The 27,061-nt window shown below is 45.7% G+C and overlaps 2 protein-coding genes across 7 annotated transcripts in view; one reads left to right on the top strand and one right to left on the bottom strand.

Annotated features, from left to right (window-relative positions):
- Positions 1-3,100: 3,100 nt before the first annotated feature.
- Positions 3,101-14,267, bottom strand: CNGA4 (cyclic nucleotide gated channel subunit alpha 4). 2 transcript variants are annotated; one of them, XM_058688048.1, is made up of 6 exons: positions 14,212-14,267; positions 9,825-9,926; positions 9,516-9,622; positions 8,549-9,194; positions 7,424-7,773; positions 3,101-5,709 (listed from the first exon to the last, which is right to left on the bottom strand). In XM_058688048.1, exons 2-6 carry the CDS (start codon positions 9,866-9,868, stop codon positions 5,249-5,251), a joined length of 1,608 nt encoding a protein of 535 aa, XP_058544031.1. In that variant the 5' UTR covers positions 9,869-9,926; positions 14,212-14,267; the 3' UTR covers positions 3,101-5,248. The 2 variants fall into 2 exon arrangements, with proteins under 2 accessions (XP_058544031.1, XP_058544030.1); XM_058688047.1 differs by lacking the exon at positions 14,212-14,267 and adding an exon at positions 10,061-11,434.
- A 484-nt stretch (positions 14,268-14,751) lies between these two features.
- FHIP1B (FHF complex subunit HOOK interacting protein 1B) overlaps positions 14,752-27,061 on the top strand; it is a 32,421-nt gene continuing 20,111 nt past the window's right edge. For all 5 annotated transcript variants that reach the window (XM_058688031.1, XM_058688030.1, XM_058688033.1 and 2 more), the window contains exons 1-4: positions 14,752-14,880; positions 25,348-25,676; positions 25,804-26,442; positions 26,811-26,969. In XM_058688031.1, the coding sequence (XP_058544014.1) occupies positions 25,539-25,676; positions 25,804-26,442; positions 26,811-26,969 (936 nt within the window). In that variant the 5' untranslated portion in view covers positions 14,752-14,880; positions 25,348-25,538. The remainder of the gene's footprint in view (positions 14,881-25,347; positions 25,677-25,803; positions 26,443-26,810; positions 26,970-27,061) is intronic.

Here is a 27,061-nt window from a genome sequence, read left to right as displayed (position 1 = left end):
GGGCTCTCAGCAGCAGGGCCCTTGGACAGTTCTTGTAGGACAACTACAGCTCACCCCTGTAGGAATCTCGCAGCAACTCCAAAACTCCTGCCTCCCTCCCAAGCTGTATGTGTGTGGATGGGAGAGCTGGAATTTTCAGCTCTTCTCCAGAGCACTGGGTGGTCCTTTGTCTTTGGCTGCAGCCCTGAGCTCAATGCTTCAACACATTGGGCAGGCTTGCTGGTGATTCACAAACTTTGCTCTGCACTACTGGCTTCTTCTCCCCTGGTTAGCCCCCCTGCCCCCAACCTCCTTACTGCTGGCAACAGTCATTCTTAAGAAAGGAAGGAGCGTGTCTGGCCTCTGCCTCAGAGGAGGCAGTCCCTTACTTATCTCCCTAAAAGAAACAGTAAGGCAGACCTAGGTTTTATTCCATGTGACTTAGGAGCCCTGTGATATTGGGCAAATTATCTAGTCTCCCAGAGCCTTGGATTCCTCACTTTGTTTATTTATTTTTAATGTTTATTTATTTATTTTGAGGTAGGGAGGGGCAGAAAAAGAGGGAGAGAGAGAGAGTCCCAAGCAGGCTCCGAGCTGTTAGAGCAGAGCGCAACATGGGGATTGATCTCATGAATCATGAGATCATGGCCTGAGCCAAGATGAAGAGTTGGACACTTAACCAACTGAGCCACCCAGGCACCTTTTGTATTCCTTATTTTAAAATGGGGTAATAATGACCTCTTTCTCATGTAGTTGTGAGGATTAATTGAGATAATGCACTTAACTCAGGACCTGGCATAAAATACCTTCTCAATAAATCACATCTAATATATTTTTAATTGCTCTATGCATTTCAGTTTCCTGATCTGGAAAAATAAGCACAATAACAATTTAAGCTTCCTAATGTTATTATAAGAGATAATGAGGTAATTTATGAGATAGTAGTTTGTGTGTGTGTGTGTGTATGTGTGTGTGTGTGTGTGTGTGTGTGTTACATAACAGTATTTTTAAAAATTGGAACTTTCCTTGATTCTCTAAATCAGACAAGTCTCATGTAAGCTTTTAACCACTTACCTTATGGAAGACTTAATTTCCCTTTATGTTTGCTGGCTTTCTTTCCACTCTCTTTTCCCACAATTTAGCACCTTGCAAAAAGTTTCTGGGGGATTTATGTTGGATAGAATATGTGGGTAAGAGGAAGAAGGCCTGGGTTTAGAGATCATGCTGGTTACGTGGGTATGCACCTTGTTCAAGCCTGTGCTCCCACTGGGTGGCGCTGCTCTGAGGCTCCCGTGCTGTTTTGGGCCAGGATCATCTTTCTCCTGTTTCCAAAGACCCAATTCATAGTGTTCCCTATTCTGGGCCCCCTGTGAAAGTGGGGTCCAGGCTGTTTTCCTCCCCAGAAACCCTGTGACAGGTAGAATTTTGGCTCCCATTACCTTGCCCTCTGGTGTTACTCCTGTGATTATGGAAAAAAAGAACTTTGTGGATGTAATTAAGATTAATAATCAGCTGACCTTAAAGTAGAGCCATTATCCTGGATTATCTAAGTGGGCCTAGTCTAACTACATGAGCTCTAAAAAGCAGAGATCTTTCTTAGCCTTGTAATAAGTGGGAAGTAAGAGATTTGAAGAATGAGAAAGATTTCACAACAACTTTGTTGGCTTGAAGATGAAGGGGCCATGTGTCAAGGAAACAAGGACATCAGTTTTACAACCAAATGGAATTGAATTCTTCAATCAACCTCAATGATCCTGGAAGCAGGTTCTTCCCCAGAAAAGAGGCCAACTTGCACAACACCTTGATTTTGGCCTTGGAAGCCCTGAATAGAGGGCCCAGTTGAGCCACAATGTGCCAGGATTTCTGACTCACAGAATTGTGAGATTATAAATGGGTGCTATTTTTTTTGAAGAATTTAATTTAATTAACTTATTTTAAATGTTTTATTTATTTTTGAGAGAATAAAAGTGGAGGAGGGGCAGAGAGAGGAGGACAGAGGATCTGAAGCAAGCTCTGCGCTGACAGCTCTCTCAGCAGTGAGACTGATGTGGGACTTGAACTCACAAACTGTGAGATCATGACCTGAGCCAAAGTCAGATTCTCAACTGACTGAGCCACCCAGGTACCCCTAAATCCATGCTGTTAAGACAGCTTAAAAGCTCTTAAATTTGTGGTAACATTATTGCAGTAAAAGAAACCTAATATTCAAGAATCCCATTCCTTTTCAGTCTTGGGGAATCTCCTTTCCTCAGGCTCAGAAGCTCCTGCTTCTTCAACTCTAACCCCTCACAGACAGTTGGACACAGTTCACCTAGGACCCTGGTCATCACAAACTAAAGTTAAAGCGGAGAGTTTCTGAAAATTTCTATTTTTGATTCTGTCATTCAAAAAGTTTTAGGTCTAGGGGATACAGAAACCTAGGTTCTTTCTTATGATGGGACAAGGGATGAAATGACAAAACCCAAATGAGTATCTCAATAAAGTTTTCTGTGACCTAAATAGGTACTTAATACACAGTATTAATACACAGTAATAATACACAGTAATTAGTATTTTTTTGGACCAAAAGATTCTTGTTTTTTGTTTTCATTTTGGTAATTCCAGGACCTTAAAATTGTGTTCTGTTCTGCCCATCCTGACCTAACTCTATTCAGTTTGATACCAAATTGTCAAAACAGTGTCTGTCATCCAGTGATGGAAGTCACTCCACTACTAGAGGGCCCCAGCTTATTGCTGGTATAAGACATATTCAAGATGTCTTCTGGCCTGGGGGCTCTACCATAAGGAATCCTCCTCATCCTGGAACTGCTAAGGCAGAGCTAGATGCACATCTGGCCCCAGAAGTGTTTTGTTTTTGTATCTAGGACAGAGAAGATGGCCCATAATCACCTCCCTTATGTTATAGACCAGGATTCTATGGGGATAACAAAAGCAACCTGTTCTAATAGAGCCTTCTCTCGGACAGGGGTGAACATTGTGGTGTGCCAGTGGAAAGCTTATTCTCAGCTCCCTAAAAAACCCATCAGGTACCACAAAAATGGCCCCTATAACATACCCACCCATTCTGGAAGAGGTGGTAGGAAAAAGCTCTTAAGAAATTGACACACATCTTCCTCCAACATTGGTTACCAAATATATATTTGAGTACATACTACGTGTCAGGCACAGTTTTGGCCTTGAGGATATAGAGATGAATAAGAAAGACTGAGTGACAGCCTGTGGATCTCAAATTTTGTGAGGAAGGGATCACAAATAACTACAGATTTCTAAATGGGTTAATGTGCAATTACCCTCGTAGTCCCTCCTGACAACCTTGACTCCAGCCACAGACTGAGTTCCTATGGCTATCTGAGAAAGTTTTGTTCCAATCTTTCATGTCTGAGTGCACCTATGTCACTTGCATCCACCATATACAAAAGGTTGTTTGGTTTTGAGGACAGCAACAGTTCTGAGGAAATATCTCCATAACTACACATCAGCAGATGCTCCCACACATCCTTCCCTGACAGCACTGAGGGCCCTACCCTTCATTCTCTTATAGTACCTGTAACGATTGTTCTTGATATCCTGTAATTGATGCTTTGGCATCCTGAAATCATGGGCCAACCTGATGACCAGAGTTGTTTACATCTCCTCTGTGGTCTCCCTTTCATGGGTTTTTGAAAATCATATTATAAGTCCTCCAACCCCAAGCCCCCAAATCTGTTTTTCTTCGTGCCCAAGAAGGGATGTCCTCACCTAAAAACTTGCCACTGCTAGCAAAGTAGGAGCTTTTTGCCCATGTTTTCCCCTTGCTCCTTCTGGTTCCTCACTACCCTGGTGCTTCCCTGAGTGGCCTGGCATGGTGCAGCGTGCCCCCTCCTCTTGGGAACTATAAGTAATAAACTCTTCTTTCCATGGCATTGACCTCTATGTGTCACCACTCACATCGTATTGATAAATTAAATCCAAGGTACATTCTAAAATGCCATCTGGCACAGCTTAGACCAAAGACTTGCCAGGCCTTGGAGGAGCTAAATTTGTGGCCAGGTGAATATGATTCAGACATGATATAAGATTCCTCCTCAGAGACCCCACAACACTTTCTCTGTCCCAAACCTACAGGTCTCCCTCCAAGTATGCCAAAGTTACTTAAAAACTCCCCAAACACCAATCTCCAGTTGTCGCCAACCATGATGGTCCACTCTACTTAGTCTCTGTTCACCACCCTGTGTTTTGAAATACCATCTAGAGAGGGAGGGCTGGATTTCTGGCAGTACCAAGGCCAGCTCCAACAACTGACAGGGTACAGCAGGGCCAGGTGAGTGGCCCTGTGTATTCTCCCTTTGAAATCAGTCCTGAACATGGGGTAGCCCTAGCCCCAGGCTCCAGGGCTGGGCCAGAGGAAGGAAGAAGGAACAGGGGTGTCTGCTCTGGTTTACTAAGCTAAGTCAAATCACTCAGAGCTCACAAAGTTAAGGATACATACTCTGGAATGAAATACAAATGGTCAGTGTATATATGTGAATGTATCTATGAAAGCATGTGCACACTTAAAACAGTGTGATGCATAACCCTGCTTTGCCTTGGCTCAGCACTGATTCTCAATTCATCATGTACCCCAGCGTCTTTGAATCAAACCTACCAGCTACTACACAGCCCATGCCCTTCACCCCCATGACTCAGAATTCAGACAGAATTCATTCTGGCCCACCATTGGCTTTGCCTTTTCCTGTCACCCCCATAATGCTTAGGGAGGAGGAAAATACTTTATTGAAGTAAAACCTGCAGGCTACATTTGTGAACTTCCCATTGGGAGGCATTCAAAGGATATCTTGGAAGAAGAGGGCTCTGGGTGTGTTTTTATGTGTTCACAAGGGTATGCACACCTGTGGAAGGCATCTGTGTGTCTGTTGGTGTGTGTCTCACTATATGTGTCTTTATGAAGTGCATGAATGGATGTATGTATGTTATGTGGGTATTAGACATACCTATGTTTGTGAGAAAGGATATGTGTTCTGAAAATGGAAACTCCAGAGAATTTTATATGGAATGCAGTCTTGGGGGGCAGTATGTGTACATTCAACTGTGTGTGTGTGTGTGTGTGTGTGTGTGCTGGTGAGTGGGGGATGAATGGATGCTATACTCTTTTACTTCTAAGTGAGCATCTATACCCCCAACTCATTCCTATCTCTGTACCTAGCAGACAGGATGGCAGAGTTTCTGCAGGCAGATTTTCCTACAACTCTGGATTCCCTTGGAGATTGGGGTCCTAGAGATAAGAATGGGGTCACTCTGGGTCTGGGGGTCCCTCCTGGGCACTCCTGCCCTCTCCACCCTGAGAGGTTCCCTCCCCAGGCTCGCCCTCATCATCAGCCTCAGCCAGTTCCTCAGGCATTGGCCACTCTCGAGTCTGCCACTCTAGCCGTTCGATGCGATAAGCAATCTTGAGTGCGCTGGACTCCAGCTCAGCCAGGAGGCGAGCAAACTTGGTCTGTAGATCATCGAGTTGCTGGTCAAGGCCTCGCAGCCGGGACTCTGTGACTTCCTGTAGGGCAATCTCGGCTGCCTCGGCATTTACATCCAACTTGTTCATTTTGAGCAGGATCTCACGGCCCTTTTCCTCCATGACGACCTGGGCCTGTGGATACTCGCTCAGGACTTCCTTCAGGTCCTCCTTGCTCAGGCAAAACAGGTCTGAATAACCTAGACTCTTGATGTTGGCTGTGCGGCGGTTCCCAGACATGTTTCCTGTGGCCCGTGGGCAGACACATAGGAGGACAGTTAGTCGGGTGGGTGTGAGGGGGGCTTTTACTCATGAATCAGGACCCCCCATCTCCCTGCTTGTACTTTGGAGCCTCTTTTTCCGTCTCATTAATTCTGTCATCATTCAGTAATATACTGGGGACCAGGCCCTGTACTAGGTGGGTAGCAAAGAACTGCCTGCAAGAATTCAGTCTGGAGGCGATAGACATTGAACCGGATAGTTACAAAATAGTATAGCTGGTGCAGTGTGGACGTATGCATCCAGTGCTGTGAGAAGACAGGCAAAGAGCCCCTAACAAGCTGGCAGACACGTTGTGGAAGACTGGAGGAAGTGATGCCTGACTGAGAAGGAGGTAAGAGGGGAAGGGCAGGGGCGTGGGGGGCATCCCAGCAGGGGAAGGATTATGAGCAGAGGGATGGAGGTCGGAGCCAGTTAGGTGGCCACAGCAAACAGTAAGCAGTCCAGAGTGGGTGAAGTGCGGGTGCAAGCAGAGTGGAAACAGGAGGGGAGAGCAGGTGATGCCGCATGTGGTAAGCCACCGCAAGGAGTTCAGACCTTATGCTGAGGGCAGTGGCAAGGTACTGAAATATTTTAAGCAGGGGAGCTGTATGATATCATTCACATTTTAGAACGATATTGCTGAGGGGTTGGGGGGAAAACAGAGTAGGCTGAAAGCTGCAAAGACTCAGAGCTGGAAGGACTCAGAAGGGTACTTGCCAGGCACCAGGCACTACACTCATGCTGATGACTTACCCGTGGAACTCATTTAATCCTCACAAATAACTCTTTGGGTTTTTAATATCATCCCTATTGGATAGATGAGAAAACTGAGCCCTGGAAAAAGTGAAATAACTTGTCCAAAATCATGTAGACAGCAGCTGACTGCATCCAGGTTGTAGAGCTTGAAAGATCCTTGGAGGACAGATGTGAGGCCTTTGGAATAACTAGAGAGTGGGATCCCCAGGCTGAGAGCTCATCTGGCTTCAGTCAGTTGACAGTGCGGTCACCCCTTGCTGTGTTCTCCCATCTCCTGGGCCTCAGTGTCCCTACCTGTGATTAGGCATATCAATGCCTACTGTGCAGGTGGATGGAAGGAATCAGTGAGCCCGTGTACTGTGCCTGGCCTGGCCTGGTGTTGGTGGAGTGAATGGCAATGCCTTCTTACTACCCTCCTTTCCATTTGGCTGTGAGAAAGTTCCTCCTACTGACTCCCAAGTGTGTGTACTTATTACCTCAATGGTTTTGGACAGTTTCCCAAACCTCTCTGTACTCCAATTTCCTTGCCTTTAAAATACAGATAATGGTAACTACCTGAGTTACTGTGAGAATATAATGAGTTGGTACATGTGAATCACTTTGAACATGGCATGCAGTAAGTGTGCAATTAATATTGGCTATTATTATTATCATCATCTCTGTCACTTGCCACTGGTGTATTGGTGCCTTGGGTTGACACACACTAAAGAGATCTACTTCCTCTTCCCGAGGACCCACACTGTGCACTAACCTTGGCTTGGCTTCTTCTCAGGGAACAGACTCTCCATGTCCTGCTTCTCCCGTGAGCCCTCTAGTGACTCAGGCAAGGACCAGGTTTCCTAAATCTGCAGGCCCTGATGTACCATTTGGTCTCAGTATGGGGTTCTGCTATCCCTGCCCCCTCCCTCAGCCCTGTCCCAGAACAAACACTGAGGTACCCACCTTTGATGTTGATGATGCTGATCTCCCCAAAGTAGAGCCCTGCACCAAGCACAGCGTACTGGGTGACACCATCATCTGCCACCACGGCCAACTGACCTTCACGGATGATATACATCTCCCGGCCAATGTCCCCCTTGCGGCAGACATATTCGCCTGGTGAATAGGTCTGGGGCTGCAGCTTCAGCACCAGCTCCTCCAGCAGGCTGGCCTCACAGTTCTGGAAGATCTGCACCCGGCTCAGAGTAGACAGGTGTACAGACACAGCCACTTCAGCCCGCAACCGCTCAGGCAAATGCTGTAAGATGGCTACCTCGTTGGTCATCTTCTTGTTGATCTGCAGGTGCTGGTACCTAGGGACAAGAGCAGCAGTAGTTCCTCCCCAGCTCCCAACATGCCTGCCCCTATTCCTTCCATCAGGGTTCAGCTCAGCTTCAGCCAAGAGTTCAATCACACTGAGATCTCACAGGGGTCATGGGAATACTTGACAGTTGGCTGATGAATATCTTCACTCCAAGGTCTGCTGGTCACTGATATGTTTTGACCTTTTCTCCCTCAACCAAGGCCTGGAAGCCTCCACCAGTTGACAGTGAATAAGACACCCTTTACCTCCTGTCAGCCTTTATCCCACCTACCACCATTCAGTGACGCCTTATATATCCCACTGATAGCCACTTCAATTACCAGGCCCTGTATCTAGAGGCCCTCTGATTTAGCTCCCCAACTTGCTGACATTTCCTTTTGTTCATAGCATAGCATGGATGCCTATGACATAGTCAACCATCTTGTTGGCCATTCCTTGGGAGGTATCACTCTTCTCCCTTTACCTCTTCCAGAGCCATCTGAGCCCTACCAGGCAATGGCAGTTTTTACTCCATGGTCTCCAGGTTATCCTTCCTTGTGTATGAGTTCCTCTCCCTATCAATCTCTTATCCAACCCAGCCCCCCAAGTGCAGATACAACTAATGGAAGACATGCTTTACTAAGCCCCACTCAGTGAACCCCCCAATGCATGCCATGCCCTACTTGCCCTGCCTGAACCTCTAGGCAGTAAGGACCCAGCCATTTTCCTCAGGCTCTATCCAGAACACCTGTCCCTGTCCTGGTCTGGAAGCCCAGCATCCTCACCAGTCAATAACTCGCCGCTCCAGCCGGCGGTTGACGTGCTGCTGCTTCATGTACTTCTTCACCAGTGCATGGTCTGGGTAGAAAGCCGCATCTGCAGTGTTCATATTGTAGATGACAGAGCTCATGCTACCCATGATGGTGGCAAAACCCATGACAGCCAACAGGAAGTCACCCACCATGAAGAGATACTCCTCCTCCCGTGCTGGCAGTGGTGTATCGCCCACAGTGGTCAGGATCAGGGTGGAGAAGTAAAAGCTATAGAGGTACTGGCGCCGCAGACGCTCAAAGCCAGGCTGTGCGGGATCAGGGTACACCCAGGCGTCACGCCCGAAGCCCAGGTACCGGGATAGGGCAAAGTATAGGCAGCTATTCCAATGGATAACAACAAAAATGTAAAGCATCAGTTTGGTGATGCGAAATGCATTTGGGTAAGCCGTGCGGGTCTCTGTGCGGTCAAAGGCCTCAAAGAGGCGAGGCACACGCAGAAATCGGTTCAGCCTCAGCATAGGGGTGTGCAAGCCCAGCTGCACGTAGGCCGCATCTGTGGGCATCAGGGATGCCAGGTCCAACAGGAAGCTCCAGGTGCGAACATAGCGACTTGAAATCCTACCCTTGTCCACCACCAGGATGCCCTGGTCTAAGAATCCTGGGGAGGGGGAGGGGGAGACAGGCTGGGGTCAGTCATAAGATGGGGTCAGGTATGAGGCTGAGTCAGGACACCTACCTGCTCTAGTAATAAGGGTGAGGGTGGGCAGGCCAGGGTGGGACAGGGAGACAGACATGGGGACAGGGTGAGGGAGGGCATAACCCTGCCCCAGGGTTACTGGGATGAGCATGGGGGTGTTGTGAAGCATGGAGGCATGCGAAAGTGCTATAAAGGGGTCACTTATGACTAGTCACTTTGTGACTAAGAGGCCCTCTTTTGGAAGGTAACATGGAACAAATGGTCAGTCTTGGGCTCACTGACCTGTGTGAAAGCGCACCACGATGTCCAGTAGGTATAGAAGGTCACTTGTGTAGTCCAGTACTAACCAGGCCACCAGATAACTGTGTTGCAAGTCAGGAAAGCAGGCTCTGTGTGGCAGGGACAGAAGAGATTGGCTCAGGGCATCCTCTGTGTAAGGCAATCTCCCCAAGGCACTCAGCACTCTGCCCTGGGCCCTCTCTTGGGTGCTGCCCCTCCTTCAGGCCCTGGCCAAGAGCCCGCCCCTTTCCTTGGCTGGACACTTGAGCCCTTATCTCTGTTTAAGGCCCTTCCTTTAGCCCCATGCCAAACCTGCACACGATGATGATGAGGTTATACATCACTGGGAAGACCATTGTATTCAGCCACCAGTAGTAGTAATCCCCAGATGGGTCTAGGACAGGCAACAACTTCCTGTGGGCAAGAGGAGAAGCAGTGTTTCATTTTTTTCACCATTAATGTTGACGTTGTCACTGGGGGCACCAAGAAGAATCAGGCCCCATCGAGTTAGGCGGACAGAGATGATACAGGGAAGCAGGATGTCTCACCTGGCCTTGGATGGGGCAGGGGGGCTGGACTCTGTTGTCTTCACTTTGCTCTCCTGGCTCATGCTTCCGTGGTCTGTTGCCTGGATGTGAGATATCCAGGGCTTCTACCTGTGGGTAGCTTCAGGAGGTGGGGGCTAGTGCCTCCCTGCCTGGAAGAGGCTGCCCTTGGTCTCCACTGTGACTCCTCTGTCTTTGGCTTCTGAAGCTCTTAGCAACACAACCAGGGCCAGCCACTATAGAAGGGGTGGAGGCAGTGTGGCTCCATCACCCCGCCCTGTCTCCCAGGGCCTGGGCTTACACCTGCCCAACTAAACATCTCTAATGAGGTCCCAGGAGAAGGTGGGGGTGCATACTTCAGAGGTAAGGCTGGGCCTTGTTGCTCCCCCCACCCCACCAAACTGAACTACATAGGGGTCCTCTAAGTCAGGAGACATGGGTGCCAGTGTAGGCTCAGTCATTCTGTTTTACCTTGTGCAAGTTCCCTGCTTAGGCCTCATTATTTATTCATTTAACAACTATTTACTGAATGGCTCATTTGTGTCAGGTGCTGAACTAGTCTCTAGGGACAAAGAATGCTTGTCACATCAAATGTGAGCTCTGTTTTCATTATCTGCACCCTTATCTACATCACACCCACCTTACCTCATTTCCTACTGGATGAGTGTGATGGGGGGCCATCCTGTGGGGTTTTGCCCCCATTCCTTTCCTGTTATCTCTAGTACCTGATCCTATCAGCTATTCCATGTGTCTTCTAGATCCTCAACCTCCTTCAATTTTCCCTTTCTATGAACATGCTTAAATCTCTCCTATACCAAAACAAAAAAATCCTAAAAATTCTCCCTTAACTTGATTTCCCTTTGACTTCTATCATCTCAGTCAACAAGTCATAATCAGAATACCTGCTTTGTGCCAGGCCAATATCGTGCTCAATATTGGGGAGATAAGATGAATGAAACACATTCTCTGCTCTCCAGAAACTCGGAGTTTGGTAGGGGAAATAGTTGGGTAGATAGGCAATTACATATTCGCTTGATGGTTGCTCTATTAGGTGGATATACAGATGGCTATTACACTGTAAGAAGGGTCCCAACTGAGCCTGGGTTCTGTAGGATGAATAGAAGTTAGGTCTATAGTGAAGAGAGAGTGAACAGGACTAGAGGCAAAGTGCATAGAGTGGGCAAAGGCACAGAGACTTTAAAAAGCATGGATGATTGGGGGACATCAATTGGTTTCTGTAGAGAACCCGAGTGGCTAGTGTTGAAAGAGAAGGCTGAATGGTGGACAGGGAATAGCTAGGGAAGAGCTTTGCCAGCCATTTTATAAAGCCAGGGTTTTATCTTAAGGCAATTTCTTGTTTTTTTTTTTTTAATGTTTATTTATTTATTTTTGAGAGAGAGAGAGAGACAGAGACAGAGAGAGAGAGAGAGAGAGAGAGAGAAGAAGAAGAAGAAGAAGAAGAAGAAGAAGAAGAAGAAGAAGAAGAAGAAGAAGTAGTAGTAGTAGTAGTAGTGGGGGAGAGGCAGAAAGAGAGGGAGACAGAATCTGAACCAGGATCCAGGCTCTGAGCTGTTAGTGCAGAGCTTGACGTGGGGCTCGAACCCATGAACTGTGAGATCATGACCTGAGCCAAAGTTGGACACTTAACCAACTGAGCCACCTAAGTGCCCCCTTGCTTTTCTGTCTATTTTTTTCTTAGTCTTTTTATAAGCCCATCTGCCTATCCTTTCTGTGTTGGTGTTTTTTAGAACTCTGACCTAGGTGTCTTACTCTCTTTCTGTGCTCCCAGCTCTCTCTGGCCAATCTTGGTTATGCACAGGATCTCCCTTCCCATCTACTGACTCCCAGAAACTCTGAGCTGCAGGCTTATCTATACCACTAACTGCTCACTGGATGTCTCCACTTGGATATCCCATAGTCACCTTTAGCCCATTGGGACTATAACTGAGCTTATGTTTTTTCTCTTATAATCCTTCTCTCTGGCCTTTCAGCTCAAACATCTAAAACTAGTATTTATTTTTATTGCTATCATTATGATTATTATATGATTTTGTGGCAGTTTTAAAAAATGGTCACAAATTCTTTGACATTCTTCCCTTGTGACTGTTTCAACCAATAGAATATAACAAGAATATAACAGAATATAACTGGATCATAAAAGGCCATAGAGCTTCCTTTTCTTAATTCTGTTGGGCATGCTCCTTATCTGGAAGTCTCCTGTCAGGATATTCCTTCTTGGAACCTAGTTGCCACATTGTGAGAAGCCCAAGCCATAAGGAACAGTCATATCTCTGTACTGTGTTTGACAGTCCCAGCTGAGTTCAGCCTTTGAGTTGTCCTAGCCCAGGCATCAGATAAGTGAGTGAAGAAGCCTCAGATGATTCTACCCACCAACTTCAAGTCACTCTCAGGCATTCAAGTGTCCTATATGAGGCCCCAGGAATTGTTGAATAAAGATACACCATTCTTGCTGTGTTTTGGTTGAATTCCCAGAATCTGTGAGCATAATAAAATGGTTTTTTTATACTACTACGTTTGGGATGATTTGTTATACAGCATAGCAACCAGAACAAACATATATACAAAAGTGCACATTTCCTAAGTATACAGCTTGATGAATTTCACAAAGTGAACATACCCATGTAACCAGCACTACAAGAACCCTACTCTTCCCCCTTTCAGGCAATGCTTTTCCAAGGGTAATCACTATCCTGACTTCTAATACCATAGTTGAGTTTTGCCCGTGAATGAACTTATATAAACTAAGCATCAGTTTTTATTCCTTCTGTTTTCCTTTCATATTCATCTAGTCCTCAAGCCCTGGTGCCCTATCTTCTAATGTCCACATGTCCATTTCTCTGTAACTTTACAACTTCAGTTTGATCCTTATCAGTTTAACCATGTATAAAATTTTTATAGTTCTCTATTATTCAATAAAATCTAAACTCCTTAACATGGCCTCAAAATCTAATAACTGACTTCTATCCATGTCTTCAGCCTCATCTCACAATGTTTCCTCTGCATGTTCCCTAGGCTCCAGACATGTTGTACTCATTATAGTTTCCAGAGCACCTCCTGCATTGGTATGGGCTGATCTTTTGGGCTGAAACTGCCATTTCTTTTTCTTTTTTAAAAAAATTTTAACCCTTATTTATTATTGAGCGACAGAGAGAGACAGAGCATGAGCATGGGAGGGGCAGAGAGAGGGGGAGACACAGAATCCCAAGCAGGCTTCAGGCTCTGAGCAAGCTGTCAGCACAGAGCCCGTTGCATGGCTGGAACCCACAAACCGGGAGATCATGATCTGAGCCGAAGTCAGACGCTTAACTGATTGAGCTACCCAGGTGCCCCATTTCTTTTTCTTTTTAACTACTTTATATTTTAAACTAATTTCAGGCTTACAGAAAGTTGCAAAAAAGGTAAAAAAAAAAAAAAAGTTCCCCTAAACTCCTCACCCATGTTCCCCTGTTATCATATTATATAACCAGGGAATTAACATTGGTACAATACTTTGATCTAAGCCATAGCCCTGATCTGAAGCTTTCATTTCTCTTAGTTTCTCATGCTCTTGCTTGTTTCTTTGCTCAGACGTCATTTACTCCTCAAAGGCTCCCCTAAGCCCCTTCACCCTTCTTTGCCTTCATCCTCTGTACATAAAATCATGTTAAGTGTTGCTCCTTGATGGCAACTATTACACTACATTGCAATTATCTGGCTAAAGGGCTGAGGTCTTGCAGGGCAGAGACGGATTCTAATTGATCTGGAATCCTATCCGGCATGGAGGTGCTTATTCCGTGTTCCTTGAGTAACTGAACAAGACAGTATCCAAGGGATCACGGGGCATCAGGTGTTGGGGAAGCTAGGGAGGGGGCGGTCACCAGCCCGGTACTGTCGTCCAAGCCATGTGTGCAGATGGAACAAAAATGAAGTAGGCCAAGGGCGCCTGGGTGGCTCAGTCAGTTAAGCGCCGCTCTGGATTTCCGCTCAAGTCATGATGTCACGGTTGGTGAGATGGAGCCCAGGGCTTTGCGCTGATGGCGCGGAGCCTGCTTGGGATTCTCTCTCTCTCTCTCTCTCTCTCTCTGCCCCTCCCTCTCACGCGCTCTCTACCTCTTTCAAAATAAATAAACATTAAAAAAGTGTAATAGTCTTACTGCAGTCAGCTGTCTCTTGGGCTCAGCTTTTCCGCAGGCCCTGCCCACCTACTGACTCCTCCCCTCAGGCCTACCCCTTCGTGCTAGCCCCGCCCACTCCAGCCCACTCTTCCATCCTAAGCACCACCCTGGACCATTGGCCCCGCTCCTTCACGTTAGTCCCTCAGCCTCAGCTCTCTCCCAAACCCTGCCCCTTGGCCTTTCCCTGCCTCTTAAAGTTGCGTCCCTCCTTAGGTCCCGCCTTCTGCCCTTCTGGTTCGACCTTTCCTCCTCAGGCTCCGCCCCCCGCCCTGTGGGCCTCCGCCTTCCCAGGAGTCTTCTCCTATGACACGCTGGAGTCCTTCAGAGGGGCGGGGTTTACAGCACAAGGGGCGGGACCTGGAGAAGGGGTGGTACTCCTCGCTCGGAACGCCGTCGGCGACCCCGCCCCTGCGCTCGGCCGTTGCCAGGAAACAAGCCTCGACGCTCCGGCTCTGGCCGGGTCCAGCCAATGAGCTGGCACGCCACTGCCCAGCGGTGCGTCGCTGGGCGGTTACGTGTGGTGCGCGGGGGCGCGGGTTGCGTGTGGCGCGGGGCGGGGCGCGGCTGGTGCGCCTCAGGAGCGATGGCGGCGGCCTGAACTCACCTAGCACGGCTGCGGCGTTCGGGCCTGGTCAGGGTCGGGATTCTGTGAGTGAACAGCAAGTATGGGCCGCAGGGCCCGGAGATTCGCATGAGGGGCTAAGGGACTGTGGAATGACGGCACCGCATTTGTTGACTGTACCGGTTGTGAGGGCACTGGGTGAGGGGCTGGCATGTGGTGAGGGGCCGGGTGTGAGTGTCTAAGGTAGGGGAGCAGGGTAAGAAGAGCCTGAGGATGAGTGGGCAAGTGAGGAGCTGGGTTGTAAGAGGGGCTGGGGATGCTTTTCAAGAGACGAAGGGAAAGGGACTTGTGAACACAGTTTACTGAGGGGCTGAGGCACCTGTGGGCAGAGGTGAGGGCAACGCTGGGACCAGAGTAAGAGGGTACGGCCTATGCGGGAAGGGGAGAGTAAAGGGCAAAGGCCGGAGCATGCGGGCTGCTGGGGAATGGGTGAGAGAGTTGAGGGTAAGGCATGGGGGGAAGGAATGAGGATTGTGAGGCTTGGATAAGGGTGAGGTAAGTAAGTCCTTCTTCGATGGACTGTCCTGCCTAGTGAGAGCAGTAGTTTCAGATCGAGTAGGACAGCCTGGGTGGAAGTGTTGTGCACTTGGCTTTTTGAGGACAGAAAATTGAAGACATCGTGGGCAGTAATAACTAGGATAATGAAAATAATTTTTGAGGCTTAGTTTTCAACCAGAGTAATCACTGAAACTGCCGGTTTCTCAAGTTCCTCTTTGGGACTGCAAACTTGAAGATGGTTCCTCGCATGGAGGTTTTTTGGCTATGACCGCCCATGTTTGTTTTCTCTCCACCTGCTCTGGGCGGTCTTACTCCACTGCTGCTCCTCACCTATGCTTAGCTGTGCTCTGACGGTTGTCATCTAAATTGGACTAACCACTTTGAGTTGCTAATTCTACTTTTATGAAAAGTCACATGGTTTGTTACATACAACACTATGTTTAGGTTCTCAAGCAGAATGGCTTTGCTCTAAGTCACCTTCTTACAGTTGAGTTAAAAAAAAAAACCCTACTTTATTGAGGTAAATTGATATACAGTAAACTGCTCATGTTTAAAATGTACATGGGTTTTACCATATGTTTACATCTGTGAAACCATTACTACTTTCAAGATACAGAACATTTCTACTACACTCAGAAGTTTTCTCCTATCCCTTTGCAACTCATTCCTCCGTGCATGACACATTTTGGGGTTCATTTTATTAGTATCTTGCAGGTCCCTTTCTCCCTGCCAACCACATGTACATGAACATTTTTAAAGTTCTAGGGGTGCCTGGGTGGCTTAGTTGGTTAAGTGCCCTACTCTTTGATTGTGACTCAGTCACGTGTCTCATGGTTTGTGGAATTGAGCCCTGTGTGGAGCTCTGTGCTGACAGCATGGAGCCTGCTTGGGAGTCTCTCTCTCTCTCTCTCTCTCTCTCTCTCTCTCCGTCTCTGTCTCTCTCTCAAATAAATAAATACATACAAACAAAACAAACAAACATTAAAAGTTCTAGAAAACTGAGTTGGCACTCAGTTTTAATGGACAGTTTGCTTTCCTACCACTACATTTTCCTTTTTAGTCACAGTTGGCCACAGAGCCTAGATACCATCCTCAACCTCAGGGAGATTTAGGCCTTTCCTGTCTGGACAATTCTCTTGAGAATTAAGGGCAACCCAAACCCAAGTGGCCAGTCCGTTCCAGAGTCTCAGCCTCAGAACCAACTGTTCTGACCCATGGTATGTTTTCATTGCTTCTCTCCAGAGGCCAAACATTTTTATGCTAGTGTAACCCTTGACCACCTACCCTGGTGGGCAGAACACTGTAGAACCAAATGTATCATAACAGGGTTTAGAGCAGTGATTCCTAAACTCTGGGCCAAGGACAGTGCCAGTCCATGATAAAGTTTTCATCCATCCAAGGTGGAAGGAGAGAAAGATAACATATGAAACATGAGTTTTTCATAAAGATAAGTTTATTCTGAGATTATTCTATTCTTTTAGTGAAAGTGCTTTCTGACTGATGAAATAATGGTGATGGTAGATGGTGGGTTTTCAAGAAATGGTCTTATTTACCAAAATAAAAAGTAACAACCCTATTTGTAAAATTTTTTAGAAATTATTTTTATTAGTTCCTGAAATCCAGAAATTTAGAGTGATGATGGTGTGGCTGTTGTATCATGTTGAGGAACATGTGCTTATACAGTAATTCTATATAACTTCTGACATTTGAACAACATACATTCAGTTTCACATTTCACTGGGTTTACACACTTTGTGAAGTAGGCAAGGGCTGGAATTCTTATGTTATAGATGAGGAATCATATTCATAAACCAGAGGTCACATAGTATACAGTGGCAAGGCTGAACCCAAAATTTGGTCTCCTGAGAGTGACTTGGGGAAAGAAGGTTTGTAACAGAGTGAAGGTGATGTGGACTAAAAGGCACGTTAAGTATGGGAAAAGTTATGATGACATGAGGGCATTATATTGGCAAAACCATTTTTTATCATTTGTAATTAATGCAGTTCCAAAAGAGATTAAAGACACTTTGAGGGTGACAGAGAGATGGGGCTTCTGTTTAATATTGTGGCAATGACATGGGAACAGGTATACATAATACCTGGTTCACATTGTGATGGTGACAGGACAAGTCATGTCATCAGAAGGTTCTTAGGGGACTCTAAAATTCTTGGGTGTTCCAGAGAAAGTACTGAGTTTGGTAAGCTGTACTGAACTCTGTTGAAATAGTAGTGTAGTAAGTATAATGGATTTTGACTTACATATGCAGCTAGGTGGTAAATCTGAGAAGATGTAACATAAATGAGGGTGATGATACCTAGATAGAAACATGTTTGGAGTGCTTTATGTAATCATTTATGGCACATCGGTTATTCGCCAGGCACTCTAGTAAATACTGGAAGAACAAATTCATTCATTCATGTATTAATTCCTTTATTCATTCAGAAAATACTTTTTCAGTATGTAGTCTGTCCTTGTGATGCTCACATTTTATGAGATAACAAGATAGAGAAGACATGGTCCTCTGTGGTCTCAAGGAATTCTAAGTCAGGTTGAGAGAGGTAGATACATGAAAAGACAATTTCAGTTTAGAGAGAGAGTGTTAAATACAAAAGTATATCATGATGGGGTGGTTACTTCTTTATCTAGTGTGTCTCTCCCTGTATTCCAGTCATATATATTCAGTGATCTACCATATATCTCCACAGGTATCATAAAATTAATACGTCTAAAACAGAACTCACTATCTTTGCTCTGAGAGCATGCTTTTGTAGCATATTCTGTGTCTCAGTCTAGGCAAGGACTTCAGTGTCATCTTCATTCTTTCTGCTCCTTTATGCCCTGTATTTAGTCAGTCACTAAAATCTTTATGTTTCCCTTTAAATTATCTCCTCTTCATCTCTGTGGCTACATCTTCACTGTTAAAGCTTTAGTTTACTTCCTCCTCATCTCTGATCTGGATTCTCACTCCCTCCCCCCAACAGTCTCCTGCCTTCAGTCTTGCTCTTTTCTAGTCTTTCCCTAGAATGATCTTTCTAAAAATACAAATGTAATCATAGAGCTCCTCGCTTAAAAACTTTTGGCTCTTTGTGTTCTGTAGGACAACATCCAAATTGCTTAATATGGCATCATTTGGCCTCAACTCACCTCTCCAGCCTCATCTCCTGCCACTCTCTACTTTGTGTTTTAGCTTGAATAAAGTCTTCATAGTTCCCTAACATGTTACTTTTTTTAAGCCTTGAGATCTTTGTAATAGCTTTTTCTCTAACTAGGGACACTTTTTCTTCTCTGCCCAGTGAACTTACCTTGTTCCTTAGGATCTAGTTCAGTCTCTTCTCCTCTTTTTGACATCTTCTTTGTCATCATCACCTAAGAGGGGTGGAGAGAGAACCATGTGTGACATAGGGATTTACTGTTATAAAGGAGAGTCACCATGACTGAGGTTCACGTTGTTGTGTAAGTCAGGTGAGATTCCCTGTAAGAAGCAGAGGTGGTATTGGGGAGAGGGGAGGGAGTGAGTTGGCACCACACATTGATAGCCCATTTGTCTTATGCATAGAGGCTGAAGGATGGACAAGCAGGGAGGATATATGTAAGCTGAGCTCTAGATTAGGCTCCTGTGAGGTCCCCCCTCCTTTTGTATTCCTATGAGGTTTTAACCAGATCTTTCTACTTTCAGTATTTACAGTAATAGCTCATTCGTGCCTCTAATGTCAGTAGTCAGTCATCTTGCCTGGGAAGAGCCACTGTAGGGAGAGAAAGCTCGGGACTTTACTGACCTGTTCTCGAGAGGTCATTTTGATTTCTCCCTGTCTGCTGTAGGTATCGCAGGTGTATCCCTGTCCCCAGCTCCCTCCCTCTCTTGCCTCTCCCAGGGCAAAGGTTCCTCAGTAAAACTGAGCCACCTCCTTCCTACCTGTGCCTGCTATTCTGAGGTTGGTAGACACCCTTGCTGAATGTACCTGTAAGGTACATTTTGTGCCCTAAGATGAGTGACTGAACTTGGCTATTTGTGGGTCTAAAAGATTAGCTCTTTCTTCCCCTTTTTCCCCTGTGACTGAGCCTGATGGTAAATCTGGGAAGAGAGGTATACTTTTTAATAGACTTTGCTGTGGCAGGAAACGGCACAGTAATAGAGTGGTGATTCCATTTTCTTTGTCTTGCTTTTGAACTTTGCACAGTTAGCTGGGAATGAGAGAGTCTTAAGTAGGTGACAGGAACACCAAGCTATGGTCTCCTTTTGTATTTTTACAGTTTGTGAAGGGGGCCCGGGTTAAGTGTTAGCTTTTGGGTTCTGAGACACTGATTTCAGTATGGCTTTTCTTTTTGAGGTCTTTGAGAAGAGTTGGGGATCGGGAGGGGTGAAGAAAGGTCCTGGAGGCTAGTCCCTCTTGAGTATGTGATCAGTGCCCTTTGTTGGTCAAGTAATAAAGCAAAAGTGGGCACCCCAGTTATATTGCAAGGTAGGAATTAGTTGTTAATCTTTGGAAATGAGTCCTAGCAGCTAAAGGCAGTTTAGTTTTGGACATGATCAAGCTTTACTTTGCTGACATTGGATGCTTGGCTCATCTTTTGCTTACCAGGGTATGAGTGTGAGGTGGTGGGGTGGACAGGTCAGAGCAGGCTAGATCTCTCCTCTTAGAGGTGAGGATATCTTGGTCAGATAGGATCAGGAGAGGGAATGGGGAAAGGAAAATGCCATTTACAGAGCACCTGCTTTATATGCCTAGTGTGCTACATAGGTTATCTTATTTAAATTTTTAAAAAAATTTTTTTAACGTTTATTTATTTTTGAGACAGAGAGACACAGAGCATGAATGGGGGAGGGTCAGAGAGAGAGGGAGACACAGAATCTGAAACAGGCTCCAGGCTCTGAGTTGTCAGCACAGAGCCCGATGCGGGGCTCGAACTCACGGACTGCGAGATCATGACCTGAGTGGAAGTCGGACACCCAACTGACTGAGCCACCCAGGCGCCCCTCTTATTTAATTTTTAAAACAGTAACAACACTTATTTCATCAGGAGTTTATGTAAACTGAGGCTTTGATGTGGGAGGTGATTTTTTTTAAGGTCACACAACTGGAAAATGGTGGACTGGGATTCAAACCTTTATTTGAGGAACACCAGAGCTCCTGCTTTACCTACTACTTTGTGTTATTCTTACTTGATGTTAGGGCCTCTATTTGTTTTCAGTCCTCAGATGAGATTATGATTGAGAAAACATTCTGTAAGCAGTAATAGATATTCTTCTGTTATTCAAGGTCTTCAGGGGGGCAGATTGAATGCATTTGGTTTGGGAAGAATTTGATAAAGGGATTATATTTACGAGGGCATAGGCAGAGTTTAAGGAAACCAATAAGACATAATGCTAATAATAGTGAGAGAGCTAGTAGAAGGGGACATTTCTTATTAGTATTCTCAACTGTTGGCTTTGCCCTCCCCAGCCCATGCTTACTTGGTATCTTCAGTACTTGGGCAAACAGATAAGTACCTTTTCAGTGCATCCCTGCTGCTGGTAGTTACCAGTCTGTATGACTGTTTGATGGTTTATAGGAAACCACGTATGAAAGACTGAGCATCTGTTCTGTGGCTCTACCACCTTCTCACCCCTTTCTCTTCCCCACCCCGACTCTCCTGGGTGAGTGAGTGAGTGAGAGAAGATTAGGTGAGTGGTGGGGTGGTAGTAGATATTAGCTTCCCTTTTTCAGATTTCAGATTTACCTGAACTGGCACCCATCCTTTATTACTATTTTCCTTCTCAGAGAAAATGGTATACATACTTCTTTTTCTCAGACTAGTGCTATACCTGATTTTTCTATTATCCCCATTGTATTTATCCACAGCCTGTTACTTTCTTCATACTTCTTTTCCTCACTTGACAAACAACCTTGAGGCTCCCCATAAAACCAAACCAAACCAAACAATAAAAACTCTTTTTCTTGGCTTCCCACCTCCAACCCCTCCTAGTTTTTTTAAGCTGTTGCTCTGTTTGCATCCTTCTATGTCACTGACTTTCCAGATAATTGCATTTTACATTTCTTTGGCTCTTGGTCATTCTTTAATTACTTTCCTAAGTTTATCTAAAACTAGATTGCTAAAACTGACTGTTTTCAATCTTCATTCTACTTAGTCTGTCTGTAGACTCTATGTTATGGCAATCTCTAGTTTCTTGAAACTTCCTTTCCTTGATTTTTAGATTATCATTATTTCTTGGATTTTTCCTTCCATTTCTGGCTACCTTCACAGTCTTCAAAAACACCTCTTCTTTTGTTTTCCTAATTCCTGGTTTTCCACAGAATGTTTCCCTTGGCTCCTTTCAGGATCTGCTGATGTCTTTGGATGATTCCATCCCTCTCTATAGCTTCATCTATCACCAATTAGTTGTTGACTTCTGGATTTCACTCTTGAGCTCACGTATAATATTTCTATTTGCTTTCTGGACATCATGGATATCCTATAGGTGTCTCAAAGCTTAACATTTCCAAAACTGTATTCATCCTTTTTTCTAAAACACTGCTCCCTTTGTTATGTGTTCCTTGCCTGTTAAGCATTATCTTTTACTGAATCTCTTAGACTTCATATCTGAGTCTTCTCTTCTCCTCCATTCATTTGTCAGGTCTTGTTGCTTTTACTTCATGGCTAAGTTAAATGTGGAGGCAGATTATCTGCATTTGCATTCTAGTCTTGCTTACTAGCTAGCTAACTTTACAGTAAATCTAACCTTTCTAGGCTTTGATTTTCTTATGTGTAAAATGGAGATACCAGTACATCTAGAGTTTTTATGGGATTTAAATGAGCTACTATATATAGTACTTAGAAGAAAGCCTGGCACATAGTAAGTGCTCAATATATGTTAGCTATAATTGGTTTTAATTCAGTGTTCAGCTCCACAAGTATTTTTGAATGCCAGGCACTGTGTTGGCACTGTGATTGCAAAGAATGAATGATAATGGTCCCTTTTGAAGGAGCTTGGTATTATTGGCAGAGATATTACAGGTGTAAATAATTTCATTATCACATGGGACATGCAAAGATAAAGGTGAATATCAGATTTATCTTTTCTAATCCTGCTCTTACTTCATCTGCCTTCTGCCTGTCTCATTCACCTTATTGTACTTCTTTTTTTTTTTTTTTTTTTTTTCATCAACATTTTTTTTTTTTTTTTTTTTTTTTTTTTTTTTTATTTTTGGGACAGAGAGAGACAGAGCATGAACGGGGGAGGGGCAGAGAGAGAGGGAGACACAGAATCGGAAACAGGCTCCAGGCTCCGAGCCATCAGCCCAGAGCCTGACGCGGGGCTCGAACTCACGGACCGCGAGATCGTGACCTGGCTGAAGTCGGACACTTAACCGACTGCGCCACCCAGGCGCCCCCACCTTATTGTACTTCTATCTGACATATTTTTAAAGGCAAATTTGATCTTGTCATTTCCTTGTCTAAAAAATCTTTTTTGTTTCTGGGATGTCAATAGATAAAACCTAAACTCGTTAGCCTGCTATTCACTGCTAATTATAAGCTTCACCCTTATTTACCCTTCAATTCCATATTGTTTCTCTCTTCTCTAAGTAGTCTGTGATTATGCCATCCCCAAGTTGGAACTGTTTTTCAGATTTGTCATGTTCTTTCATAGTGCCATATTTTTGTACATACTGGTTTTTTTTAATTAAAAAAATTTTTATTACTGCTTACTTATTTTTGAGAGAGACTGAGTGAGAGCAGCAGAGGGGCAGAGAGAGAGGGAGATACAGAAGCAGACTCTAGGCTCTGAGCTGTCAGCACAGAGCCCGACATGGGGCTTGAACCCACGAACCGTGAGATCATGACCTGAACTGAAGTCAGACCCTTAACTGACTGAGCCACCCAGGCACCTCTCTACATACTGTTTTTAGCATGAAGGTCTTTTCCTCTACTCTCTTTGTTGCCAGTATTTCAGTTGTTAAAGATTTAAGTCAGAAGTCATCTCTTTTCTGGAATCCCCATTATAGTCTTTCATGCAGAATTACTTGCTTTCATATCCCTGTGATACTTTTGTAAATACCTCTGTTTATAATATTCATTGGAGGTATTGTTTATGCTCCCCTCCAACTGTTTTTATCTGTCTTTGTATTTGCATTGATTATTTAGCAGAGTGCTCAGTACATTATCAGTACGGATGTACAGTGAGTGAGCCCTGGCTGCTGTTTAGGGCTGGCCCTGCCCTTTATAAAACTGTCTCCTATTTTACAGAAGGCTTGCTTAAGTATAGTTGCTACCTTCCTTTGGTTGTGAGTTGGTGGTAACTGTAAGAGAGAGTATCTGGGTGGAAGGGGATGGTGGTAACATAACCCGAGGGCTAAGTGTGGGGCTATTGCCAGGTCTCTAGGTTCCTTCAGCCCTTGTTGAGCTTAAAGAGGAAGGACAACTGAACCACGCCTTTCCTCTGAAGTTTTTGTACTTGTGAGAGATAATACTGCTGAGGCGGTGAGGGGTGTGATGGAGAAGGAACTGTGAGCCATGGTCTAGGCCAACAGCTATTTTGGTACTTTTTCCCTTTCCCTAGTGAGAGTGTCATGTCATGGCCCCAGGAGTGAGTGTTGGCTATATCTGGCAGGAGTGGGGTATCTGTGTGTATATGGGAATGTGTCCCTGTGCTCTTCGCTGGAATGAAAATTGTTCCACTCTTTCGGTTGGCTCTGGATTTCTACCCCTTAAGAGTGTTCAGCTAGTTAAGGGTCTCTTGGGTTGTTTCCTACTGGGTGGGATTCTAGGGAGGGACTGTGATAGGTAGAAAAATATTTCTTCCTCAGTAGTCTCGGAGGGATGGAGTCAGATCAAGATTGGGTTCCTTCTTTCCTTCCTTCCTTCCTTCCTTCCTTCCTTCCTTCCTTCCTTCCTTCCTTCCTTCCTTCCTGATTATATTTTTAAGTAATCTCTACACCCAACACCCAACGTGGGGCTTGAACTCACAATCCTGAGACTAAGAGTTGCATACTCTACCAACTGAGCCAGCCAGGCACCCCAAGACTGGGTTTCTTGTTCCTTCATTCATTCATTTGTTTATTCATTTATTCATTCATTTACTTAAGTATCCACACGTTGAGCAAATATTTACTGAGTCCCTAGGTATTGCTCCAGGTACTGGGGATACAATAGTAAACAAAACAGACAAACCTTGCCTTCAGTGAGCTTACATTCTGGTGGAGAAGCTAGACAAATAAGTGAGTAAATATTTTTTGATAGTGAAAACTGCTAAGAAGGAAGATTAGGAAGCTAGAGAGTGAAGGTGGGAAGATATACTACTTAAATAGAATTAAGTAAGGCCTCTCTGAGGAGACAGCATTCGAAAAAAATGGAGTGATATGAACAATGTGAAGATCAGGGAAGAGCACTCCAAGCCCAGAGAATAGAGTATTCTAGAAGGCCTGTGTGAGTAAAGTATGAGTGAGGAGGAGGATGGTAGGAAGTTAATACAGATTAGATCATAGAGTACCCAGAGGCCAAGGTAAGGGACTTGGATTATTACTAGTGTGATGGGAAATCATTGGAGGGTATTCAAGAGAGGAGAGATGTAACATAAGTTAGGTTTTAAAAATATCACTCTGGTTACTTTGTGTAGAATAGACTGTCAGGGGAGGGAGAAACAAGACTGGAAGCATGGACACCAGATTGGAAGCTATTGCATAGTAAGACATGCTTTGAGGGTATAGGTGATAGGGTTTGCTGATAAACTGGACATTGGAATTAAGGAAAAGGAGAAATAAGGATGATGTTCAAGTTTTTGGCCTGAGCATGTAGGTGAATATTGGTATCAGTTCTTGAGATGGAGAAAGCTGGAGGAGTGATAGGTTTGGTGGTAGGAATGAGTTCTGTTTTAAACACGTTATATTTAAGGTACTGTGTGTTTGCATATGTGCGTGGAATTTTCAGTGGATTGGTGGCTCTGAGTTCTTCCTGTTGGGGAGAGGAGAGAGGCAAACTCCTCTGTTGATTTCTTCCTTTCTCTCTCTCTTTGAATTAGATTTGCAGGTCTGGACTGGGCCGTGACCTCTGGGCTCGCTATTCCAGCCTGGTGTATCTTCTGGATCCATGGCCAGCTACTGGCCCCTGCAGACCGGATGAAGCAGACTAGAGACACAAGTGGAGAAAGCTGCCAGCTGGCAAATTCTCAGAGTGTGGCCCTCTGGCTACTGGCCCTGCCCAGCCTGCCTCATGGAGAGGATGAACTGGTTGAGCAGATTGGCCTCCCGGGGCCCTGGGCACCGTGTACCTCAGGGGTCCAGTCTGCAGGCCCCTGTCATGGCTGACCCTGAGACCTGCCTCATGGTCTTCAAGAATCACTGGTCCCAGGTAGGAGATTCTATACCAAATGGCCTAATCCACTGGCTCCCTGAGTTCTCCTAACCTTCTGTTCACTCTCACCATCCCATTTAGTCATCATATCATCTTAGATTCCTTCTATCTTCTGTTTCTCCAGGTAGTGCGAATCCTGGAGCGGCAAGGCCCTCGGGCAGCTCCTGGGGGTGCAGATGATCTCAGTGCTGTGCGCAACCACACTTACCAGATGTTGACACTGCTGGTAGAAGATCGTGTGGTCCCCTCAGCCCCCACGACCCCTGGGCCCTTGCTGGAGTTCGCTTTGCGTGAGGACCTGCTAACCCGTGTGTTGGTTTGGCAGCTTCAATGGGATGAGCTTGGGGATGGGGTTGAGGAACGGCGGGCTGAGCAACTGAAGCTGTTTGAGATGCTAGTGAGTGAAGCTCGCCAGCCACTGTTGCGACATGGTCCAGTTCGTGAGGCTCTGCTGACCTTGCTGGATGCCTGTGGCCGTCCTGTGCCCAGTAGCCCAGCACTGGATGAAGGCCTGGTGCTACTTCTCAGCCAGCTGTGTGTGTGTCTGGCCCGGGAACCTTCATTGCTCGAGTTCTTCCTGCAGCCACCTCCTGAGCCTGGAGCTGCCCCCCGCCTTCTCCTCTTTTCTCGCCTTGTTCCCTTCGTCCATCGGGAGGGCACACTGGGCCAGCAGGCCCGTGATGCCCTACTTCTGCTCATGGCTCTGTCGGCCGGGAGTCCCACTGTGGGCCGCTACATTGCAGATCACTCTTACTTCTGCCCGGTCAGCACCTCCTGGGATGGGGGGTAGGGTATGGTGTATAGACACTAGACAGCACCTTGCTATCCAGAAGATGTGGAGAGGCTATGTACTGGGTACTTTTCCTTTAGGTGGTAGCCCCCTGGGTTTGAAAACAGTGCCTGGAGTTGGGGTGGGGATGAAACATGGGCTTAGGTGGACAGCATAGATACTAAGACTCTTCATGGACCAGTGTTCCCAGGTGATGTCCTGGCACATTGGATAACTAAATATCTGCTTGAGGAATAGTTCTTTCCCCTAGTCCCATCAAAACTCTGGGTTAATAGCTCCCCTGGTTCCCTTTTATGTATTGTCTGAGCTTTTGGTAACCTGTCCTTGGGGATGGCCCCCAGGTGCTGGCCACAGGGCTGAGTGCCCTGTACTCCTCACTGCCCCGCAAGATTGAGGTTCCAGGGGATGATTGGCACTGCCTGCGACGGGAGGATTGGCTGGGAGTGCCAGCCCTTGCGCTCTTCATGAGTTCCCTAGAATTCTGCAATGCAGTCATTCAGGTGGGATTGCATCTTCCCAGGAGGACTGGTTCTTGGTCATTCTGGGCAAATGGGGTGGGAAGGGGGCACATTTCCTGGAGTTCTGCTGTTCT

This window comes from Neofelis nebulosa, chromosome 10, assembly GCF_028018385.1.
Source record: "Neofelis nebulosa isolate mNeoNeb1 chromosome 10, mNeoNeb1.pri, whole genome shotgun sequence".
NCBI classification, from domain to species: Eukaryota; Metazoa; Chordata; class Mammalia; order Carnivora; family Felidae; genus Neofelis; species Neofelis nebulosa.
This window is presented reverse-complemented; position numbering and strand designations above follow the sequence as displayed.

Excerpts from the sequence above, each read along its gene's own strand:
- CNGA4 (XM_058688047.1), bottom strand. The coding sequence starts at position 10,122 with ATGAGCCAGGAGAGCAAAGTGAAGACAACAGAGTCCAGCCCCCCTGCC. Across the intron at positions 9,623-9,824 it reads CTCATCATCATCGTGTGCAG|AGCCTGCTTTCCTGACTTGC; the intron begins GTTTGGCATGGG and ends CCTGCCACACAG. Across the intron at positions 9,195-9,515 it reads CGTGGTGCGCTTTCACACAG|GATTCTTAGACCAGGGCATC; the intron begins GTCAGTGAGCCC and ends CCCCCTCCCCAG.